The sequence below is a fragment of the Python bivittatus genome, unplaced genomic scaffold, assembly GCF_059951505.1.
Source record: "Python bivittatus isolate LINGU-HERP-01145 unplaced genomic scaffold, Pbiv_v1 ctg000610_np1212, whole genome shotgun sequence".
Taxonomy (NCBI): domain Eukaryota; kingdom Metazoa; phylum Chordata; class Lepidosauria; order Squamata; family Pythonidae; genus Python; species Python bivittatus.
The window spans coordinates 40,271,073-40,291,473 of NW_028277088.1; the positions used below are offsets into that span (position 1 = coordinate 40,271,073).

At 36.9% G+C, this 20,401-nt stretch overlaps 1 protein-coding gene across 2 annotated transcripts in view; it reads left to right on the top strand.

Annotated features, from left to right (window-relative positions):
• TGFBR2 (transforming growth factor beta receptor 2) overlaps nt 1-20,401 on the top strand; it is a 61,041-nt gene that overhangs the window by 26,575 nt on the left and 14,065 nt on the right. For both annotated transcript variants that reach the window (XM_007422833.4, XM_007422834.4), the window contains exons 2-3: nt 911-1,076; nt 2,991-3,181. In XM_007422833.4, coding sequence (XP_007422895.1) covers nt 911-1,076; nt 2,991-3,181 — 357 coding nt within the window. The remainder of the gene's footprint in view (nt 1-910; nt 1,077-2,990; nt 3,182-20,401) is intronic.

The following is a 20,401-nucleotide window of genomic DNA, read 5'->3' on the forward strand; positions in this document are numbered from 1 at the left end:
TGTTTTAACAAGTTTGCATAATCTGGCTGCTGGCAACTTCATACTTGAAGCGTCAAAGAAAGGGGAAAAAATAATTCCTCTAAATGAAAAGGAGAAAAAAAGAGAGTTCCTCTTATAACTTGGTAATCGCAGCTAGATGTGAGACAAATATCTTCATTTCTTAGACTGGAAAATCCATTACTTCTAGCTTCTTGCCCCAGATATATCCACTGCAATATGTTGTGCTTGTTTTCCTCCCATTGTTCTGGCTGAACCTTTCTGAGAACCACCTACATACCAAATATAGGTGTGATGTGTGTAATGTATTGTCCAGAGTTGTAAAGTATGTGCAAAATCTGAATGAGAGTATCCTGCCAAATTAGGGTGGTTGGTGTGTTCTTTGTTTAGTAATGCGTGTTGGTGCAGCAATAATTTTGAGGATTATTTGTATCAAAGATATCAAATTATGGTTTTATAGTTTGGTTCTTCTTTAATTTTTAGGATGTAGGACTTTGTTTCTGACAGTAATTACCTTTGCTTCATGGATATTACAGCCTGGCCAAAAAAATTGAATTACGTATTATTTCCCCAAACATCTATATGTGTACATGTATGTATTATATATAATTTTTATTGGAAGAATAGGTTGGTTTTTTTTTTTAAGAAATAGGTGAATACAAGCTTAAAATTAGAACCTGTCCTTTTCCAGAAAAGTAGCTATGGAAATCTATACTAGCCAAAGCAAATGTGTTGTATTATAAGATTTTGACCTCTTGATATCAGGTGTAACCAAACTATATTTGTTGCACAAATGTTTATGATACAAAAATATTCATAATAATACATATTAAAATCTAATTTGACAATTAAAATGTATTTTTATGGAAAGAACTAATATTCTTTTCATATTTTGTTTTTCCTTTTTCTGTAGCTGAGCATCGTGAACATAGCATGTTCAGTGGTGGATTCAAAATGCGGAAATTGTGCAAGTTTTGTGATGTTAAATTAACAACCTGCACCAACGAAGGTCATTGTTGCAGTAACTGCAACATCACTGCTATTTGTGAAGGCGAGAATGAAATCTGTGCAGCTGTTTGGTAAGTTTATTTTAACTGTGTGCAAGAATTGGTATTGTGCAAGAATTAGTATTTGATTCATAATTCCTTGTTTATCTGTTAAATATACTTTCATTCATAAGGGCTCCGTTTGTTGCATTCTTTCCAGGGTTGGGTTTTTGTTTTTGTTTTGTTTTAAATTTGATTGTAATCTCCACCATACTTTTTGGTAAAAAGTGCAAAATGTTGTGATTGCTATGACAGTTTTCAAATGAAAACCAAATTTTGTTTCAATTAATTTTAATGATGCATGGATTCAGTCTGTATAAGTCATATTCTTACTTTTCATGAGAGTCATTTCCTTGCAAAATGAAAGAAATGTATTCTAGTGAAAGAGGGCCTGTGTATTTATGAAATTCAGATAGTTACATCTGATAGCAAGTTCCAGTCTTTTAGGATACAGAAGCAAAGCAGATGAGTTAGGATACAATCTCCTCAGAGGATGATCACCATAAGAGCAGATTTGATTAGAAGCATATTAAGGGACACCTATGTAGATTCACTCCAGTATAGCTCATTATAAACACAGAGGTGTACAAAGCTATAGTAGATTCTGTATCTTGAAAGCCATGTGGAACTTTAAAAGATACTCGGCAAGATTTGACTCAAACTTATTGATCTGGTTTAGATTATCATATTATGGCTTAATAAATAGAAGTTTGAGCAAGTATTTTTGACTTTTTCTACATCCCTCACAACATAATAATTAAACTGGGAGACTTCTAATTAATCTCAGGTTTTAGTTCCAATTTCTAGTTTCTAATTGGAAATTATGGTTACCAGCTTTCAAACATGCCAAGGATATTAAATTGATTTTAAAATATTGGCTTGTTCCAGAAGTGTTGATTACTTTTCTAATTTATACACTATAAAGAACTTTGATGATGAGTTCTATAGGATGATTACTCATGCTGTGAAGATGGCAGGTTAAGATGGGTAGTGTATTATATTCTTCCCCTCCCTGTCTGCCATCACTACCATTTCCATTTTACTATCTCCCTAACTTGTTGGACAACTGGTTGATTGCACTTTAGCTTGCCCCTCAGTATGATAAAAAATATATCTGTTCTACAATATCATGAATGACATGAACCAATTTCTGTAGATACACATTTGTCTGTTTCAGAGACCATAAGATGTTGCTCCAAGCATTTATATGTGCATATCCAATGATTCCAAATCCACATTCCTCAATTCAGTTGTTGGTTTTCACTGTGTTAATTCAGGTATAGAATGTGATGAACTAAGATGATCCTGGTTTGTTTCATTTCACAGTAAAGCAAGTCAAGATTAATCTTAGATGTATACAGGATGTGCACCTAGAGGTTATTACATCAGTGTAGATTAGGATTGTACAAATTATAGCCCACCAAGCTGGATATTGTCTGTATTCATTTATGGTCCATGAAAGGCTTACTATACCCCCCCCCCATCTGCTATTGAAAGAAAAGTAGATTACCATCCAGTAAACTATGCATGGATGGCTGGTAAACTGCATTTGGCTTGATGGATAATTTGTTACGCTTATTTGAATTATTTGATGAGCTGGATAAATACAGGCCATTTCTCTTGTCCTTATATTACTATTTTTTGTATCTAGGCTTTCCTCTAAAGTGGTTCCCAAGATGGTTCAAAAGTATACAAGTCCATGCAGACAGTATTTCAGTGAATATATTTTTACTGTGATGGAAGATAACATTGTACTTTCCATTTCAGATATTTAATGCTGTTTAAGTTACTGCAGTAAACATTATAGAAATATTATAATGATAATACCTTGAAACTTACATGAAATTTAGTTTTGGCACAATTATTTTTTATGCTATATTCCCCCATTTTCAGTTGTCTTTCTTTAAAAAGAAATGTTTGTACTTTTTTATTTTCCATTGTTTTTAGGAGAAAGAATAATGGAAACATAACTCTAGAAACAATATGCCATGACCCTATGCTAAAGCTCCATGGATACAAATTGGATGATTTCAATTCAAAAAAATGCATCATGAAAGAAAAGAAAGGAGTTGGAGGACTGCTATTTATGTGTTCCTGCAAAGATGATGAATGCAATGATGAAATTATTTTTTCAGAAAGTAAGTGTGTGTTGTAATCCATTTTGTATATGGGTGCATTTTTTAGCTGGGATTGTCCAGCTGCTAAAGAAGGCTTTCATGGAAGTCACATGTTTCTGAAGAAAGATATGGTTGCTTTAACAAGTCAATAAAATTGTGAAATATTCCATGCAATTGGCATAGTAAACATACAGATCAAAAGATTTCTGATTATTATATTTTCCTCCAAAGTAGCATTAGTGGAATGATTCATAAAATAATAACTGAAGGAAACATCCTCATTCAGTGGATTCTGACAGGCAGTGCTCTGTGATCTCAATTATTGTTATTCCATAAAAGCATGCATGGAATACTGATATTTGCAACACTAGCAAAGATTAACTACACATTTTGGAATGAATTAATGATTCATTCCAAAAATGCAGAAGGGGAAGGAAGGGGAAAAACCCAGGAAGATGAAATATTAGAATGAAAAGAAAGTGTTCGTAGCAGTTTGTGTTCTCGTTACTTTGTTTGAAATCACCTTCTGAGATCCTAGAGGGGTATCATCCCTGGATTATATGCTAGTTACACGTAGCTTTGCCTTTCATTGTAAAGATTTTAGTGTGATATTCCGTCCAGAGAGTGACTGCCTACTGGTAGTGGGACCTTTTGCTTTTGATTCAGTCAACCCAAGCAAATCATTACAAGTTCATGACCGACAGATATCTTAGACCTGTTTGGACAAATAGGTTGGCAATGATTCCAGCTCAATTGTTGCCCCTCTGGCCATCTGTTTGAAACAGTCTATACTGAAGCAGCTTAGTTTCTTTTATGATTCTCCATAAAATCATAAATGGTCATATTAACTATTTTCTTCACATGGTACATCTTTCTAAAGCTTTCTGAATTTGAGTTGCAGTTGCATCTCCTCATCTCTTTTATCACTGGGTAATAGATAATAGATATAATAATACAATATATTAATAATAGGTAATAGATTCTGATGGAAAGCTTAATGTATGTCAATTGTCCTGAAAATAAATATTGATTATATTCTAAAGTTCCACCACACTTTGGAAAGCTAGTCTGTCTTTACCTTTTTTCTGTTCTTCCACTCAAGGGAAGAATTGTGTGCATACAGCATTATTACAAGATTTGTAGAGAACATCCAAATCTAGTCAACCCATGGGAAAAAGGGTGATATCTTGTGAAAAATGTGACCTTTGGATCGTGAAGCTAAAAAAGCAAAGATCATGCACAGTGTTGTTTCACAATAAAAAAGATAATACTGTATCAAATCCTTTTTCATTTTCTGGGTTGAGTAGGTTTGCAAGTATTTTAAAGAGAAAAATGACATATAAACCAAGCAAATAAATAAGTAAATAAAAGTCTTGAGATAGTATGAAAGATAAAGAGTTTGTACTGGATTTAGGGGTAAATAAGAAGTCACTATGGATTTGAGGGCCATTGCATGATCAGACTGATTTGGGGAAACAACAGAGCTGGACAGCAATTGGCTGAAGCTGTGGAAGACCACAAAGGAGATAATCATAAAAGTTTGAATGAGAAAAAGGCAGAGGAAGATACAGAGGAATGACCATAGGTTCTTTTTTTGTAAAGGGTGATGTGCCATGACTTGACAGTAAAGACATACGATCAAGTCTGTTGGCTGTTTGGCAAGATGTATGGTAACACTGATAAGTATATGTGTTATGTGATGTAGACCTGTTTTTCATATAGAGGAAAACAGAAAGTTCTGTCTTGAATATTCTGAGATGGTGATTTAGCATTCAAGTAGCATCTTTAAACATGCAAAATGTAAGCATTTTAAAAATTGTGCATTTAGAAGATGAACAGTTAAAGCATTGTACCCCAAATACTAAACAAACAGCAAAAAGACATTTTCCTTAGGCAAATCTGACTTCTCTTAAACTAAATCAGTTGGGTTTCTTGATTATTTGTCACTTCACAGAAATGAGCAGATGTATTTCACTTGCATCTTTTTTTATATTATGAAACCATTACAGATCTTTAATATTATGTGGGTTGTAAACTCATTGCTTCAGATGTGTAAAATCCCTAATGTTGTATAATCAATAGACACCAGGTAACACTGTTCCAGAGTCTTATTCCTGATTTTTGAAACTGACATTTTAATCTATCTGTTGATTGAATGGTGTCCAGTATTTCAGTATTGGCAGTCAATAACTAATTAATGATTTCTACTGTTTCCTGCACCTTACTTACCCACTTATGAAAAAAAAAGTAATCTGCTTATAAAAACTGAGGACAATGGTTGCAGATTAGAAGCAATCTAGATTTAGTTTTGTGTGGCATATGCAACAGTATTTAGAGGTGTCCAAATCCCATAAGTTCACTTCACTGTGCTTCTGGGATGCTCATTATGTCAGTGTTGTCCTTTAAAACTAGGTTCCCCATATTTGTTCATTTCTTGATCTATCCTGAACCAAATGCTTGCCAACCTTGAAAGTTATAAAAATAAGAGTTTCAATTACAGTTAGTCCTTGACTTATGACCATTCATTCAGCAACCATTCAAAGTTACAACAGCACTAAACAAATGGTGGTTACAACCAGTCCTCAGAGTTCCAGCCATCCCAGCACCCCCACGGTCACATGATTGTGATGTTGGCAACTGGCTTGCACTCACAATGGTTGCAGTGTCCCACAGTCATGTGATCGGCATTTGCGACCTTCCCTTCCGTCTTCCCCAGAAAGTCAACAGGGAAGCCAGCAGGGAAGGTTGGAAGCCACTGGGGTAAGTTTCCCCCAGCTGCGCACTATCCCCCAGTCCCTCTGTGCTCATGCCAAATTGGCCACTCGCACACCCCCATGCACCCTCCTCAAGCCTTGCTGTGCCTCTCCTGCACCCCTGTGCACTCTCTCTGACCCTCACCATGCCTCTTACACCCTTCCCGACCCTTGCTGTGCCTCTCTCACACACACCCTTTCGCCCTCCTCCACCTGGCAGCAGCCACTTGCCTACCAGCCTGTTTGCAAGCTGCCTGGGACTTGCAACTTCCTGCCAGCTTCCCCACTGAGTTTGGTTGTTAGAAGCTGGCAGGAAGTTGCCTCGCCTAATGACCATGGGATTCGGTTAACAACTGCAACCAGGACTGCAGGAATTGCTGTTGCTAAGCAGTGTGTTCACGCTTTATGACTGCATCATTTAGCAGTGGAAATTCTGGTCCCAATTGCTGTCGTAAGTTGAGGACTATATGTAGAGTACTTCATAATTCCCCAAAAGTGATGCCAGTTTTTGCCCATGGGAGTGATCCCCTTGCTCTCTACCATCACAGACTCTGAGTTAAAATCTTCTGCTTTCTTAGAGAAGAGACATGCGAGCCACATTTTTTTTGCATACCATAATTTGAACGTATACATTTTTTCCCACTTTGTTTGCATGTACATATGTATGTGTTTGTGTCTGAGAATGAATGAACGATTGTATTTCTTAACATTTCATATTGCTGCGAGATATCTCTGTGTCTCATAATTAATAGTAATTTTAATAATATTGTAGTACTAGAGGATCTGCATTCCAAAGAGATCTACACATCATTGTAGAGTTTTGGTGACTTTTTATAAATGTTTCATTGTACTTCTTGCTCCTTAAGCTATTGCAGACAAGTACAATTGGCACACTAGAGTTATTTCCTGCTTCAGTGCTTCAAACTTAGTCACAGAAGGAATCAAAAGCTTTGGCTTTCCTTTCCAGTAAGAGTATTTTGTTCTGCAAAAATGCCATAGAACTGATAGTGCTACTCTATACTGATAATCTGTATAACTTCTTTAAAAAGCTTAGTACAGCTTTAATAATAATAATAATAAAAGTATGCCTCTGAAGAATCTCTTTCACACCTATCTAATATTTCTGTAAAGAAATATACTTACATGCTGTTTAAGATGGAACTTAAGTTAACAGCAGCAAAATCAAGCAGTCAGAGGAGAGGAAACAGGCAAGGAGGTAAAGGCAACAACCAGACTTCTAAGCAACTAGAATCTTGATTTTACAAAGGCCTCTTAAATCTGAGCTCTGATTGGCCCGCCATAGATTCAAATGCTGGTCATTAGAAACTGTGTTCTGGTATTCTGCTGAGTAAGGCCTTATTTGTGAATAGTTATTAAAATTCACAAAGTGGCAGATGTTTCTTTGCTTGACCTCCGATTTGAATTCATTCTTCCTTCACTAAGGGGGAAAAATTTTTAGTACAAAAATCCAGCATCTGTACATTAGTACAAAATGTACAACATCTGTACATTAGTACAAAAATCCAGCATCTTCACTGTTGCCTTTTATTGAGAAAATTCAAGAATATTTCTCCAAGTTCAGAATCCAGCCCAGACAGGGTCTGGCTACTTGGAGCGCATTCAGCTAAAATCCAAGGGTTCCTTTTGTAACACTTTCACTCCATACACAATTGATGCATTGTCATTTGTTTTTTATTGTTGCAGATTAGTATTCTTTTTAAATGAAAATAATCCCCTTTGGGTTGCTTGCCTGCTTAGCTCTGGCAGGAAGACAAATTATTTTTACAGTATCAGACATGTGGTTTCCTGTCTGTGTTTAACGCTGAGCAGAACATCATGGCCAGCTGGTCCACTACTCCTCCAGACAACTAGAGAATATCCTGCAATAATTTTGTCTGTTGGACTGTCATCCAGATGTACCCTTCACATGCTCTTGCCCTACCCATGCAGGCGCCTGCTGCTGTTTGCCTGGTGGAGTGCAGATTTTCTTGTATGTCTATGTAGATTTTTCTCGCCCTATTTAATTCAGATAAAAGTGGTCCATTTGTTTCAGCTATAGCCTACAGAAGGCAGCAAAGTGAATTGCATTAACACAAATGAATGTTAAATCAAGGTGCTGGTCCACTGGATTATTTTATCTTTCTTTCCTCTTAATTTACTATCAGTTGTAAATGCCCAGCTGTTGGAGATATATCAAAACACTGATTTATGTAGGAATAGCAAAAAGGCATATTTGTTTTGGGCTTAAAGAAAAAAATTATGAATGCAACAGCAGGATCTAATTTTCCAAAGAGGCTAGACACTAGCTTCTAATGAAATAGCTTTTAGCTACAGGCAAGTTAGTTTAAAGAACTGTCATCCTTAATCTTTTGAAAGCCAAGGTTGCTAAACTTGGTCTCTAAAGGCATATTTCTCCCTATTTAAATATGATTGGTCAGTAATGCTAGTTATTGAGAGCCTCACAGGAGGTTTCATTTAAAAATGTTTGAGATTTGGTAGAATGAAGCCTGAAGTCCTGCTCTCCTGTGGATTTTTATTTTTCAACTGGCATATGTTTGGGTGGGTGGGAAAACATAGTGCCTGAGTTTGTAACTAATCAAATTGAGCTTATTCATTTTGATAAGCCAAATCTTTGAATCACTTTTTAACTCAGAGAGATACTTTTTTTTCACTTGCACAATCACTTGAATTAAATGTTGTTAAGGCAGGGTGTGTCTTTATGGATTCTTACAGGGAGCTGGATTTGAAAATGAAAGGCATATGATAGTAGGTTATGGATTCTGTTTGCCAAAAAAATTGGGGAAGCTGGCATCCACAAACTAGAACTTTGTGGTGGTATCTGGGTGGAAAAATGCCTAAAAGCAAAATATCACGCCAATCTGTTTTCAGTCACTCTTTATGTAACTTTGTACCACAAGAAAACAGGCTCCATTTGGGATAAGAGAACATTCATTTCCAAAATTAAAAAAAAAATGATCCAAATTGAAGGGGGAGAGTGTACTGTCAAAATAAAAGGCATTTTTATAAACATAACTGGGTCATTCATACATTACAACTTTTAAAAGTATATGTTCTTGTTCTTTGTATATTTTTAGTTAAATTAGTAGGTCATTTTAGTCAAAAAGGTTTTCAATCTCTCCCCTCCCCAAAATTATCATTAAGTCACCATGAATTAAAGATAATCACTGTAGAATTTTATGGATGGCATAGATGGATTGTTAACCTAAGTTTTATTATAGTAGAAGTGCTGTAGCTCTAAGCACTGGATTACTTTTAAAAATTGTATATATTTCAAATGTACAGTGGATTCGGAAAGTATTCAGACCCCCTTCACTTTTTTCAATTTTGTTACGTTGCAGCCTGATACTACAATAGTTCAAATTCATTTTTTTTCCTCATTAATCTACACTCAGTACCCCATAATGACAAAGTGAAAACAGAATTTTAGAAATGTCTGTAAATTTATTAAAAAGGAAAAACTGAAATATCACATTGGCATAAGTATTCAGACCCTTTATTCAGTACTTTGTTGAAGCACCTTTGGCAGCAGTTACAGCCTTGAGTCTTTTTTGGTATGACGTGACAAGCCTTGCACACCTGGATTGGGGAATTTTCTGCCATTCTTCTTTACAAATCCTCTCAAGCTCAGTCAGGTTGGATGGGGACCGTCAGTGGACAGCCATTGTCAGGCCTCTCCAGAGATGTTCAATAGGGTTCAAGTCAGGGCTCTGGCTGGGCCACTCTAGGGCATTCACAGAGTTGTCCCTAAGCCATTCCTGTGCTGTCTTGGCTGTGTGCTTAGGATCATTGTCATGTTGGAATGTGAACCTTCAGCCCAGTCTGAGGTCCTGAGCGCTGTGGAACAGGTTTTCACTGAGGATATCTCTGTACTTTGTTCCATTCAGCTTTCCTCAACTCTGACCAGTCTCCCAGTCCCTGCTGCTGAAAAACAACCCCACAGAATAATCCTGCCATCACCATGCTTCACTGTTGGGATGGTATTGGGCAGGTGATGAGCAGTGCCTGGTTTCCTCCAGACTTAACATTTAGAATTGCGGCCAAACAGTCCAATCTTGGTTTCATCAGACCAGAGAATCTTGTTCCTCACAGTCTGAGAGTCCTTCAGGTGCATTTTTGCAAACTCCAAGCGGGCTTTCATGTGTTTTGCACTGAGAAGAGGCTTCCGTCTAGCCACTCTGCCATAAAGCTCAGATCGGTGGAGGGCTGCAGTGATGGTTGTCCTTCTGGAACTTTGTCCCATCTCCACACAGGATCTCTGGAGCTCAGTCAGAGTGACCATCGGGTTCTTGGTCACCTCTCTTATTAAGGCTCTTCTCCCCCAATTGCTCAGTTTGGCCAGGCAACCAGCTCTTGGAAGAGTCCTGGTTGTGCCAAACTTCTTCCATTTGAGAATTATGGAGGCCACTGTGCTCTTGGGAACCTTCAGTGCAGCAGAAATTTCTTTGTAGCCTTCCCCAGATCTGTGCCTTGCAATAATCTTGTCTCTGAGCTCTGCAGGCAGTTCCTTTGACCTCATGGCTTTTGCTCTGATACAGTATGCATTGTCAGCTGTGAGGCCTTCTATAGAGAGGTGTGGCCTTTCCAAATCATGTCCAGTCAATTTAATTTACCACAGGTGGACTCCAATCAAGGTGTAGAAACAACTCAGCAATGGTCAAGAGGCATCTGAGCTAAATTTCAAGTGTTGTTGCAAAGGGTCTGAATACTTATGCCAATGTGATATTTCAGTTTTTCCTTTTTAATAAATTTACAGACATTTCTAAAATTCTGTTTTCACTTTGTCATTATGGGGTACTGAGTGCAGATTAATGAGAAAAAAAATGAATTTGAACTATTGCAGTATCAGGCTGCAACATAACAAAATTGAAAAAAGTGAAGGGGGTCTGAATACTTTCCGAATGCACTGTATCTGCACTGAAGTACATCTTTGTTTCAAAGATGATTTTTTAGGAAAGGTTTTTGTCAGGGAAAGCTATCAGTAGAGATCTTCTTAATATCCACAGCTACAGGTTACCTTATATACATGCACAACTCTATTTTCTATTTTTCTAAAGTAAATGTATGTCTTAATTCCTCCCCAGTTGTGACTGGGGACAAATGTAGCAGTTAGTAATACTGTAGCGAATAATACTAGTAGTATCAGTTAGTAATATTGCAGCGAAAAAATCCCTAGTAGTATCAGTGAAGTGTTTTTTTCTTAATACTTAGTAAAAACTACATCATTAATGCTATGGGGGGCTTTTCTTCTTAGTAACTGCTTCATGTACTGCTTTATGATTTAAGAATCTCCCTGAGTCCCTCAGGACTCTTTTCTGAATGAGTTAGACATTCTTTATCTGTGAGACTATTGAGTCAGAAAGAACAAATCCAGAAGGCAGCACTAGATCTAATGGGTTTAACTTTTAGATGGATGGTTTTTGGTTGACTATTAGGATAAATAGTTAATGATAAGAGCAATTTGGCAATGAAGTCAGTGACCTCAAAGTTTTTTTTTTTTTTTCATGGAGAAGGCCTTCAAACAGATTGTGGGGAATGTTCGAACTCTGAACTTCTTTCATCATTCAAGCTATATGACTAAATGGTCTACAAGACTGCTTCCTCCAGTTTTATTGTTTGTGAGATTTTACTGTGGACCCATCCTTCCAGTTATCACCAGTGGCATTGGTGGTGCTGGTTTTAATGGTCTGTAATCAACGTGCTGTCTGAGATTAAACCTCACCTCTCTGTATGTTTTGCTCCTAAGCCAGTTGAAAGAGGGAGATGGGGGTGAGGCTACTTAAGAGTAAAAGCAAAACAAACCAGAGAGCTACTTACCAAACAACAGCATAAAAATTAGTTTGAATATGATGACAGGTCAATCATGTTTAACATTTTATCTCCAGTCCCCAAACTTGCAGCCTAAACCAGGCTTTTTAAGGTCAAACTGACAGCCATTGATAAATCTTAGATAAATTCCACTGACTAAATTTTTTCTTTTATCTTTCTAGAACTACCCATCATTTAGCTTGGTGATCCCTGAGTTCTACTAAATTGAAGAGCAAAAACAACTCCATTTCTCTAAACCATGCATTTTTTTTTTTTACTTATCTCTTACATTCCTTCTCACTTACTTTTCTTTCTAACCCTAAACTAAATACATACATTGGAACTTTCCTCATATGGGTGTTATAGTGTCCCTGAAATATTTTCATTATTCTTTTCTGAATTCTTTTAGCTTAACACTATATTTTAGTGTTGTGTACCCAAACTCTACAATATTCTGTTGCCCTTACAGCACACTCATGTATAGGCATTATAATACTGTTCTTTCCACAATGATTCTCAAGCAGAAATCTATCTCTTTCACTGTATACTCAATATTTTCACTTAGTTATGTAGAGAAAATCCTAAATCTATTTCCTGATCAAAACTGACAGTTCAGGTTCTTACATGTATATGTACAGTCAGATTTTTTAAATTTGCTTCAATATTCATTGCTGTTTGCTTATTTTGAACATTATGATAATAATATGAACTTTAATATGAGCAACACTCAGTCTGTTTTAAAGAAATGGCAGTACTCAGTTATTTCATTACTGTAACATTTTTAGCATGAACACAAAACTTTCTTATGTTTCTATCATATTATATAGTCTATCATATTATATATACCATATTATATATGGAGTTTTGGGTTACCTTAGGTTTTCTGCATGGAGAGTAATATGGACAGAATTCACATGTGATTTCTAACATACTATCTGAATTGACTCAGTCCGAGAAGGACAAAATGTGTGCATTTTCTGAATGTGTAGTCTTAATCATCTACAGTCTGGTTCTATACTGATTTTTTTACAGATACGTTAATTTTTTAAAAAAATATTTTTAAATAGGATGCTGAATGCTAGGGCAAATTGCCTACTTACTAAATATAATCAGCCAAATGTGCTATTCATTTGAAGCTGTTGAGCCAATTAGTTAAATAAGTCACTGTCTGTGAATTGATTTGCTATAATTTTGCAGAATGCACTTCATTCCCACAATAGCATAATGTTTTTCTTTATTATTTAATATGAACTTTTGAAACAGCAAATGTGAGCTCATTTAAGGCTTAAAAGCTTAAAAGGGTACAGAAAGGTAAACATGAAGAAAAACATTTCACAAGCAAAGGGCAAAAAGAAAGGAATTTAAGTAATTTCCTGTGCAGTGGCTTATATAGCTTTAGAGCCGAGCCTTAGATTTTAGTTTAACATGGCCAAATAAATATCAACAAGAAGAGAAAAATGGAATGTTCAGATGAAAGCAATACATTCGTACACACTGGAATGCTTAGCAGTGTTTTCATGAATAATAGAATAGTGCGGAATGGAAGGTATTTGAGAGGTTAATAGGAACATAGTAAGATGGAAGGACACTGAGAAATGAGTAAACTTGTGAGAGACTTCCGGGTGAGGAATGGTGAGTTAGCACTCCAAATGAGCGAAGATGATGACATGGCCATGACCAGTGGAGTCCTTGGTGCTCTAAGCTTGGTTGTTTGATTGCAGATGTTTTATTACCCAACTAAATAACATCACTACTACCACACTCACTAGCACTAGTAGGTCCTAGTGAGTGTAGGATTTGCTCCCTGTTTATATACAGTAGCTTGCCCTTCCAGTATTGGTGGGGGTGTGGTTTTCTCCTTGGTAGTTCCTTGATTAGGTTATTGTTTTCTGCTTGATTGACTGTTTGATTGTTTGTCTCCTTGGTAGTTCCTTGATTAGAGTACTGTTTTCTGCTTGATTGTTTGTCTAGTGTTAATCCCTGTTTATCTGGGTGTAGGTTGCTGGAGAGGATGTGTTCTGATCTTTTTGTTTCTTTCTTAGTTTTCTTATTGTCTCTTTTGAATGATGTGTAAATATATTTTATCTGTGTGTCTGTTGATGGCTGATGTGTCTAAGTGCCAAGCTTCCAGGAATTCCTAAGAATTTTTGGATTTAGCTTGGTCTAGGATGCTCATAGTTTCCCAGTTGAAACTATGGTTGAGTCTGTCCATGTGTTGTGAGATTAAGGAGTTTTCATTGTGTCTTCTGACTGCTGGTTGGTGTTCATGGATGCACTCTGCTAGTCTTCTGCCTGTCTGTCCTACATATTGGCTGTTACAGTCCCTACACTGTATGTTGTAGATGACTCCTGTTTTTTCTTCTTGGGCTGCTGGATCTTTTGGTTTACTTAGGATGTTTTGGAGGGCTTTGGTTGGTTTGTGTGCTACGGTGATGGTTGTAATAGTCTGTTGGTTGTTTCTGAGATGTTTCTGATGTATGGCAGTGTTATCTTTTCCATAGCTTGTGTTGGTTGTGCTGTAGTGGGTTGAGTGGTCAGGCACTTTTTGATAAAGTTGCGTGGATATCCATTTTGTTGGAAGGTGTCATATAGGCAATCTGTTTCCTTCTTCTGGTGTTCTGGTTGCTGCAGTGCATTTCTGTTCGTCTGAATAATGTTCTTATGCAGCTCCTCTTGTGGGAGGTTGGTTGTAGGAGGTTAGTTAGTATTGGAGCACTTGGTTAGTGTGGGTTGTTTTTCGATAAACTTGGGTTTTTAATTTGCCATCACTTCCTTTGCTGATGAAGATATCCAGGAAGGGTAGTGTGTTGTTGTTTTCTTCTTCCCTTGTAAATTTTATTCCTCTGAAGATGTTGTTGATGGTTTCATGTGTCTTCTCTAGTTGTTCCTTTTTTATTATGATGAAGGTGTCATCTGCATACCAGATTCATACTTTTGGTTGTATGCATCAGAGTGCTATGGTTTCTAGACGCTGCATAACAGTCTCTGCTATGATTCCCGAGCATGGCAATCCCATAGGTGTTCCTGTCTTAAGGCTAATACAGATCTTCAAAATGGTATATTTGTCCATCAAACTGAAAATAGGTAGTGAAACAGAGGTTGATGAGCTCCATAACTCTGGGTATTTTGAACTTAGTGTATTTGGTTAGGTTGGGTGTGTTGTGTAGTACTGCTACCATGGATTATTTTGCTAGTTCTGGGTCTGCGATGTGTTGTGACATCAACTGAAACCATAATCAGGTAATGTAATGTCTACAATAAAACAACCAAGCTCAGAGAGCACCAAGGACACCACAGTTCAACTCTGAGCTTCATATATTCTCTTCTACAGCCACAGCCGAAGGACTGGCAAGTAGTCTGGTCCCACGGAACCTCTCCAGATAAGGAGAGGATGGAAGATCACCTGCTTATGCTCCTTACTGTTGCTCCGCATGAGGAGACTGCAGGATAGCGGTTTCACGTGAGTTTCACACGGGCTTGAGCACTGGGAGATGAAGGGGCACCATCACACTCTCAACCCGTGGCAGAGCCTTTTTAAGGACACTGGGTTCGCTAACCTCACTTTCTAGTCACTTTTGGAAATCTCCTGTCTTAAGGCTAATACAGATCTTCAAAATGACAAGTTTGTAAAGCCACCTAGTGAGTTTACCTTCATTCCTTTACCTTCAATAAAACAAAATTAACTATAAGCTTAAGAATTTAAAGAATTTGAAATAAACAGCAAAATCTAAATAAGGTTTTAATTCAAAAAAGTTACAAATGAATTAAGGGACCAGATGAATTTGGAATACTAGGACTTTTGCTATAAGATTTTGGAAATAATTATATAAACAAACAGCACCTCCATGAGAACTAAATTGTTTAGTCTGCCTTAAGTTATACAGAAATTCGAGACTTTATGATTTCAGAAATTGGGTATTAGAGGGGACTAAAAATTCCAGGCATAAAAGGAAAAAAAAAAAAAAAAGAGGGACAGGTCTGCCACTTTGAGACTTGCAAGATTGATGTCAGCCTTACTACGTAGACCAGACAGGAAACATTATCAGATGAGCTAATTCTACTTTATTGTAAAGCTACATTAATAGAATCTTGCAAGTCTGAAAGTACAATTCTCCCACCGTCTCTTTTACAGCCAGAGAAACTAGGGAGGGCCTCTTCTGAGCCTCTTGCACCACCTACTATCCAGCTACGAGCTATGTTGTCTCTTGTTGACCGTTCCCTAGGTGGCGTCTCTTGTTTCCCAAGCTCTTTCCTTCATACCATTACACTCTCAGACATCTTTAAAAATGAATTAAAATAATTCATGGAGGATAGAACTGTCACTGACCACTTGTCATGATATATAGATGGTACTTCCAAGATCAGACTTAAGCACTGGTCCCTTTTTCTCTTTCCATGTCAGAATGCTCTACGTGTAAGCACTCCAGATATGATGAGGCATGTACAGAAATAAACCAATACATGTGATAGGAAAACTAGTGTCTCTTTAGTAACACTGCAGAACTTTCATGTAGTAAGCATTCTGATTTTTTGAATCAGAGCTAGTGAGAACAGCAGAAGGATAATGCTATTATAGTGCCTGTGAGTTTCCTGTAGCCATCTGGTTGCTTACAGTGAGAAGAAGCTTGTGTTAATGGGCTTTTGATCTGATCTAGAAGTTTGAGCTTACGTTCTTAAGATTCAGCCATTTGTTCTGCTTTCTCTCTGAATCAGATTTAGATCATATAATTACTTAAATTGCAGAAATACAATATGAAAGGGTTTGCTGTCTTATAAAATCACTGCTATGGGCTTGCCTCCTTCAAATGAGGCACCACTAGCTTAGTAATTCTTGTAGGAACATGAGTAGTGGTTCCTCAGAGAGCTGGATAGGCATTTTTTATGCTTACGCAAATTTCTTCTCAGTCAGTTGGCTATAGTGTATACTCTCTTAAAAAAATAATTTCTGCTAAAAATATATTTCTAGTTCTAAATGAAATGAAATGTGTGCCTCTGCTGTAAAGCTTTTTAAGGAAGGATTGGAACTGCAGTGTAATTTCCTTGGAGCTGGAATATAGAAAATTCAGAGTAGTAATTCATTTAAGTGATGCCAAAAACAAACTAATAAATAAAATGTTAAGCTTTGGTCATTTGAGTTTGTGGTCTGTACTTATGCAGCTGCTCTGTGTTTCATTCTTTTGATATGGGATTTGCTGCACTGCTAATCTTAAAAGATTTGTATAGTACAGATTGAACACTAGCCAGGTATGAGTCACCTCAATGGATCTGGTAATCTGTGTACTTTTGTGTCTCTGCATTTGTTTTGTACATCATTGGAGAGGGGTGGAAAGGACCTTGAACTGCAAAGGTGACCATGCAGGATTAATTTTCACTTATGTTTTTTGGCCATTGAATTAATCCAAATGTTTGAAGTCTGTAAAAGTATAGAAACCGTTGTTTAACCATCTGCCAGAGATTTCAGTAATTTCAGAAGGATGAACATAAACTGTAACTAAAATTAGGAAAACATGAAACTCAATGTGAGATCAGTCAGTGCTGAATAAAGTAGTAGTACTAAACTAATATATGTTGACTTGATTAAAGAACCAATGGAGAGTAATGGAGAAAAGTTGAAGATATGGTAAATGTTTAAACTAAATGTTTAGTGCACATATGGTGCCTTGTTTGTTGTATGGTATTTATTTGGACTTAAGCCCTAACTTTGTGTAAGGTTAGAGTCTGATAATTATAGAGTCTAACAGTAGAAACTTTCTATGATTGATTTACCAGCTTTTAGTCTTTATATGGCCTTTCTTTCCTAAATATCCTTGTGAGCAAAATACTCATTAGTGTAGTGAGTATAAGCAGGTGAATGCAACTGGCATCTTGGTACATATTTAAATATTTATTCCAGCTAAACTTGTAATGTTTTAGCATAGATATTTTTCTCCCAGTATGCTAAACTGGAAGCCATTTGTAGTTGTTAAGTAAGCAAATGATTATTTAATTTGGATACTTTTGAGTAATTTGGGTTTTTATTCTGCATTTCTGTAACTGGTTGGGTATGTACACACATAGATATAAGTTTGTGTGCGTGTGTATACAGACATGGATGCAGGCCTGCTGATGTGATCTTGGGCTGCAAAAATCTGATGTGACAGCAAAGGATTAAAGTTATATCTATCTCTTTGCTTCCATCTAGTGGCCATCTGGATTCTTGCAATCCAGATCTGGTTGCCCTAAATTTAGTATGCAGTATTTACTTAGAAGAAAGTCTCATTCCTAGGTATGTGTACTAGAGCTGCGCAGTTTTTTAGTCTTTAAAAAGTCCTTTGGAGCTTGAAGAAGTGTGAATGTAGCATTTGTCTGCAATACCTTAATGTTGTAGTTGTGAGGGAAAAAACATGCTTTGTAGCTCTAATGTGTCCGTAAAGGCTGTACGGATCTTCAAAGAAGCATTTTTCTTGTTGAAGGTTCAAATGAAGTGCTTCTTCAAAGTAGACAGCAAAGTAACACAGTGCCCCAATTCTAAATAGTGGATCAGCTTAAGTCTCTCTGGCCCTAGTCCAATACTTAGTAAGAGAGGAGCTCACTAAATATTCAGCAAAGCAGCATAACACAAACACTACTAGCTGTTAATAACCCTCAAAACCCAGCAGCCAGATATTTTCAAATCTTGCGTTATCATGATTATCTAACCTGACAAATGAATGTGTGCATTCACCTCTTCCCCATCCCAAGAATAAATCTAATGATTTCATTGGGGCTAGGGTAAATACACCATTTACTTTTAACATTGAATAAAACAGTGTCAAAATCCTAAAAGTACATAAAATGGATAAAAATAATGAACTTCACTAATAACTACACTTCTACAGACACTTGGAAGTCTATGGATATATTACAGTGTGCAGTGCCTGCAGAGAAGACAATCCCAGATATCTAGTGGTCAGTGTCAGTGGATCGCCAATATCTAATAATAGTTTGTCACATGAGCTATCAGGGTCAGTGGTAGAAATAAGACTTTTATCTCTTTTATTTGCATTAATATCCCCAATCTGGGATGGATGGATGGATGGATGGATGGATGGATGGATGGATGGATGGATGGATGGATGGATGGATATGTCACATTTATATAGCTGCCTATCTCACACAAAGCAATTCTGGGTGGTGTACAATAATTAAATAACAAATGGGTAAAAACAATCATTATAAAAAGTAATTATTAAAATTAAAAACTATCAATTTTTTAATTAGATTTTAAAATATACAAACCCCACGGAGAGAGCAGAATATCAATTACAGTGGAGCCATCTACGAATGTCTCCGATTCCCAAAGACCCCCAGGTCTGATGACACAATCAGGACTTGAGGGACTTCCTAAACGACAGCAGGGAAGGGGTGAGCCTAACTTCAGGAGGGGGAATGTATATTACTCTTTAATCAAAGCCAATTACAACTACTTTATTGACATTTTTGACATAATGATAAATGTAACCAATTTGTCAAATAAGTTCATTTCAAAACAGTGTTCTGTAACATGAATAATGACTTAAAGAATACAGTATTGTTTGTGGATCATAAGTAAATGAGGCAGCTGAAAACATATTCATAAGCTTAATAGTACTCAAAAGTCCAAGCCTGAATTGTGACACCTCCTTAAAATTGTTATCTCTCTGGGAGGTCACAGCCCATGTTTTGAGATCCTCTGACTTAACCGTAAAGACTTTGTACTATAACTCATGAACTACCCTTAAATTGTTTCAGACACTTAACTTTGCTTTGTCCTTGCTTGCAAGTCCAAATAGCTTCCCATTCAAGCCCTCACTTTCTTGAAGATCTCCTCTTAAAGAGAAAATTGAGTTTTTAAGTATGCTTCTAAGGCAGTATGTTGAGATAAATGTCCACTTTGTAAGTTATAAATGCACACTGCGTAAACAGTAGATCGGTAAAAATTTCAATGTGTTCTTTCATGCTAAGGATCTCTTTCAGCAATGAAGGGAAAAGACACTGCTGCTGGCAGGGAGACTCCTTCGTTTTGAACTCTAAATGGTGTCTCAAATTGTCTATCAGAATTGGGCAGCAAGCAATTCCTGAGAAACATGCAGCAGACTAAGTATTGAGGCCCATCTGCTGCTTGACAAATGGAGAGCTGTCAAGCAGATGGCATGCTGGAATCTCTTGCAGGCCAATTTAGATCACTGAAGTGTTCTGTTGAGAACCCATGCAAAATGCATGGATGTTGTCACCAGCTCATTAAATATTTAGCATTCATATTTATCAGGTGACATTAAATATGCCTCAGAATATCCCAGTAGGGTCTGGTAGATCTTACTGAATCTACAGTCCCAGAGATTATAGATGTTTCAACATTCTCTCTTTACAGATCAGCTCCAGTCTATTTTATACCCTTCAGCATCCTTGTTTCTCTGTTCCTAATGGAATTTTCTCTAGTTTATTTCATCACCTGTTAAATTCTTTGGCAAGACTTCTGATGTTTTCTCTTCTCTCAGCTTTAGCTGTTCAGTATCTTGTAGCTTCTTGTCTTCATCTGAGAATTCTGGCTATAGGGAAGACAAGTGGAGTCTGCAACAAAAAGCTGTAGTATAGCATGCTCCTATTTAAGATTCCACTCAGCAGAGCAGAATTCCCCCCCCCTTTTTTTTTTTGAGGATGCTTC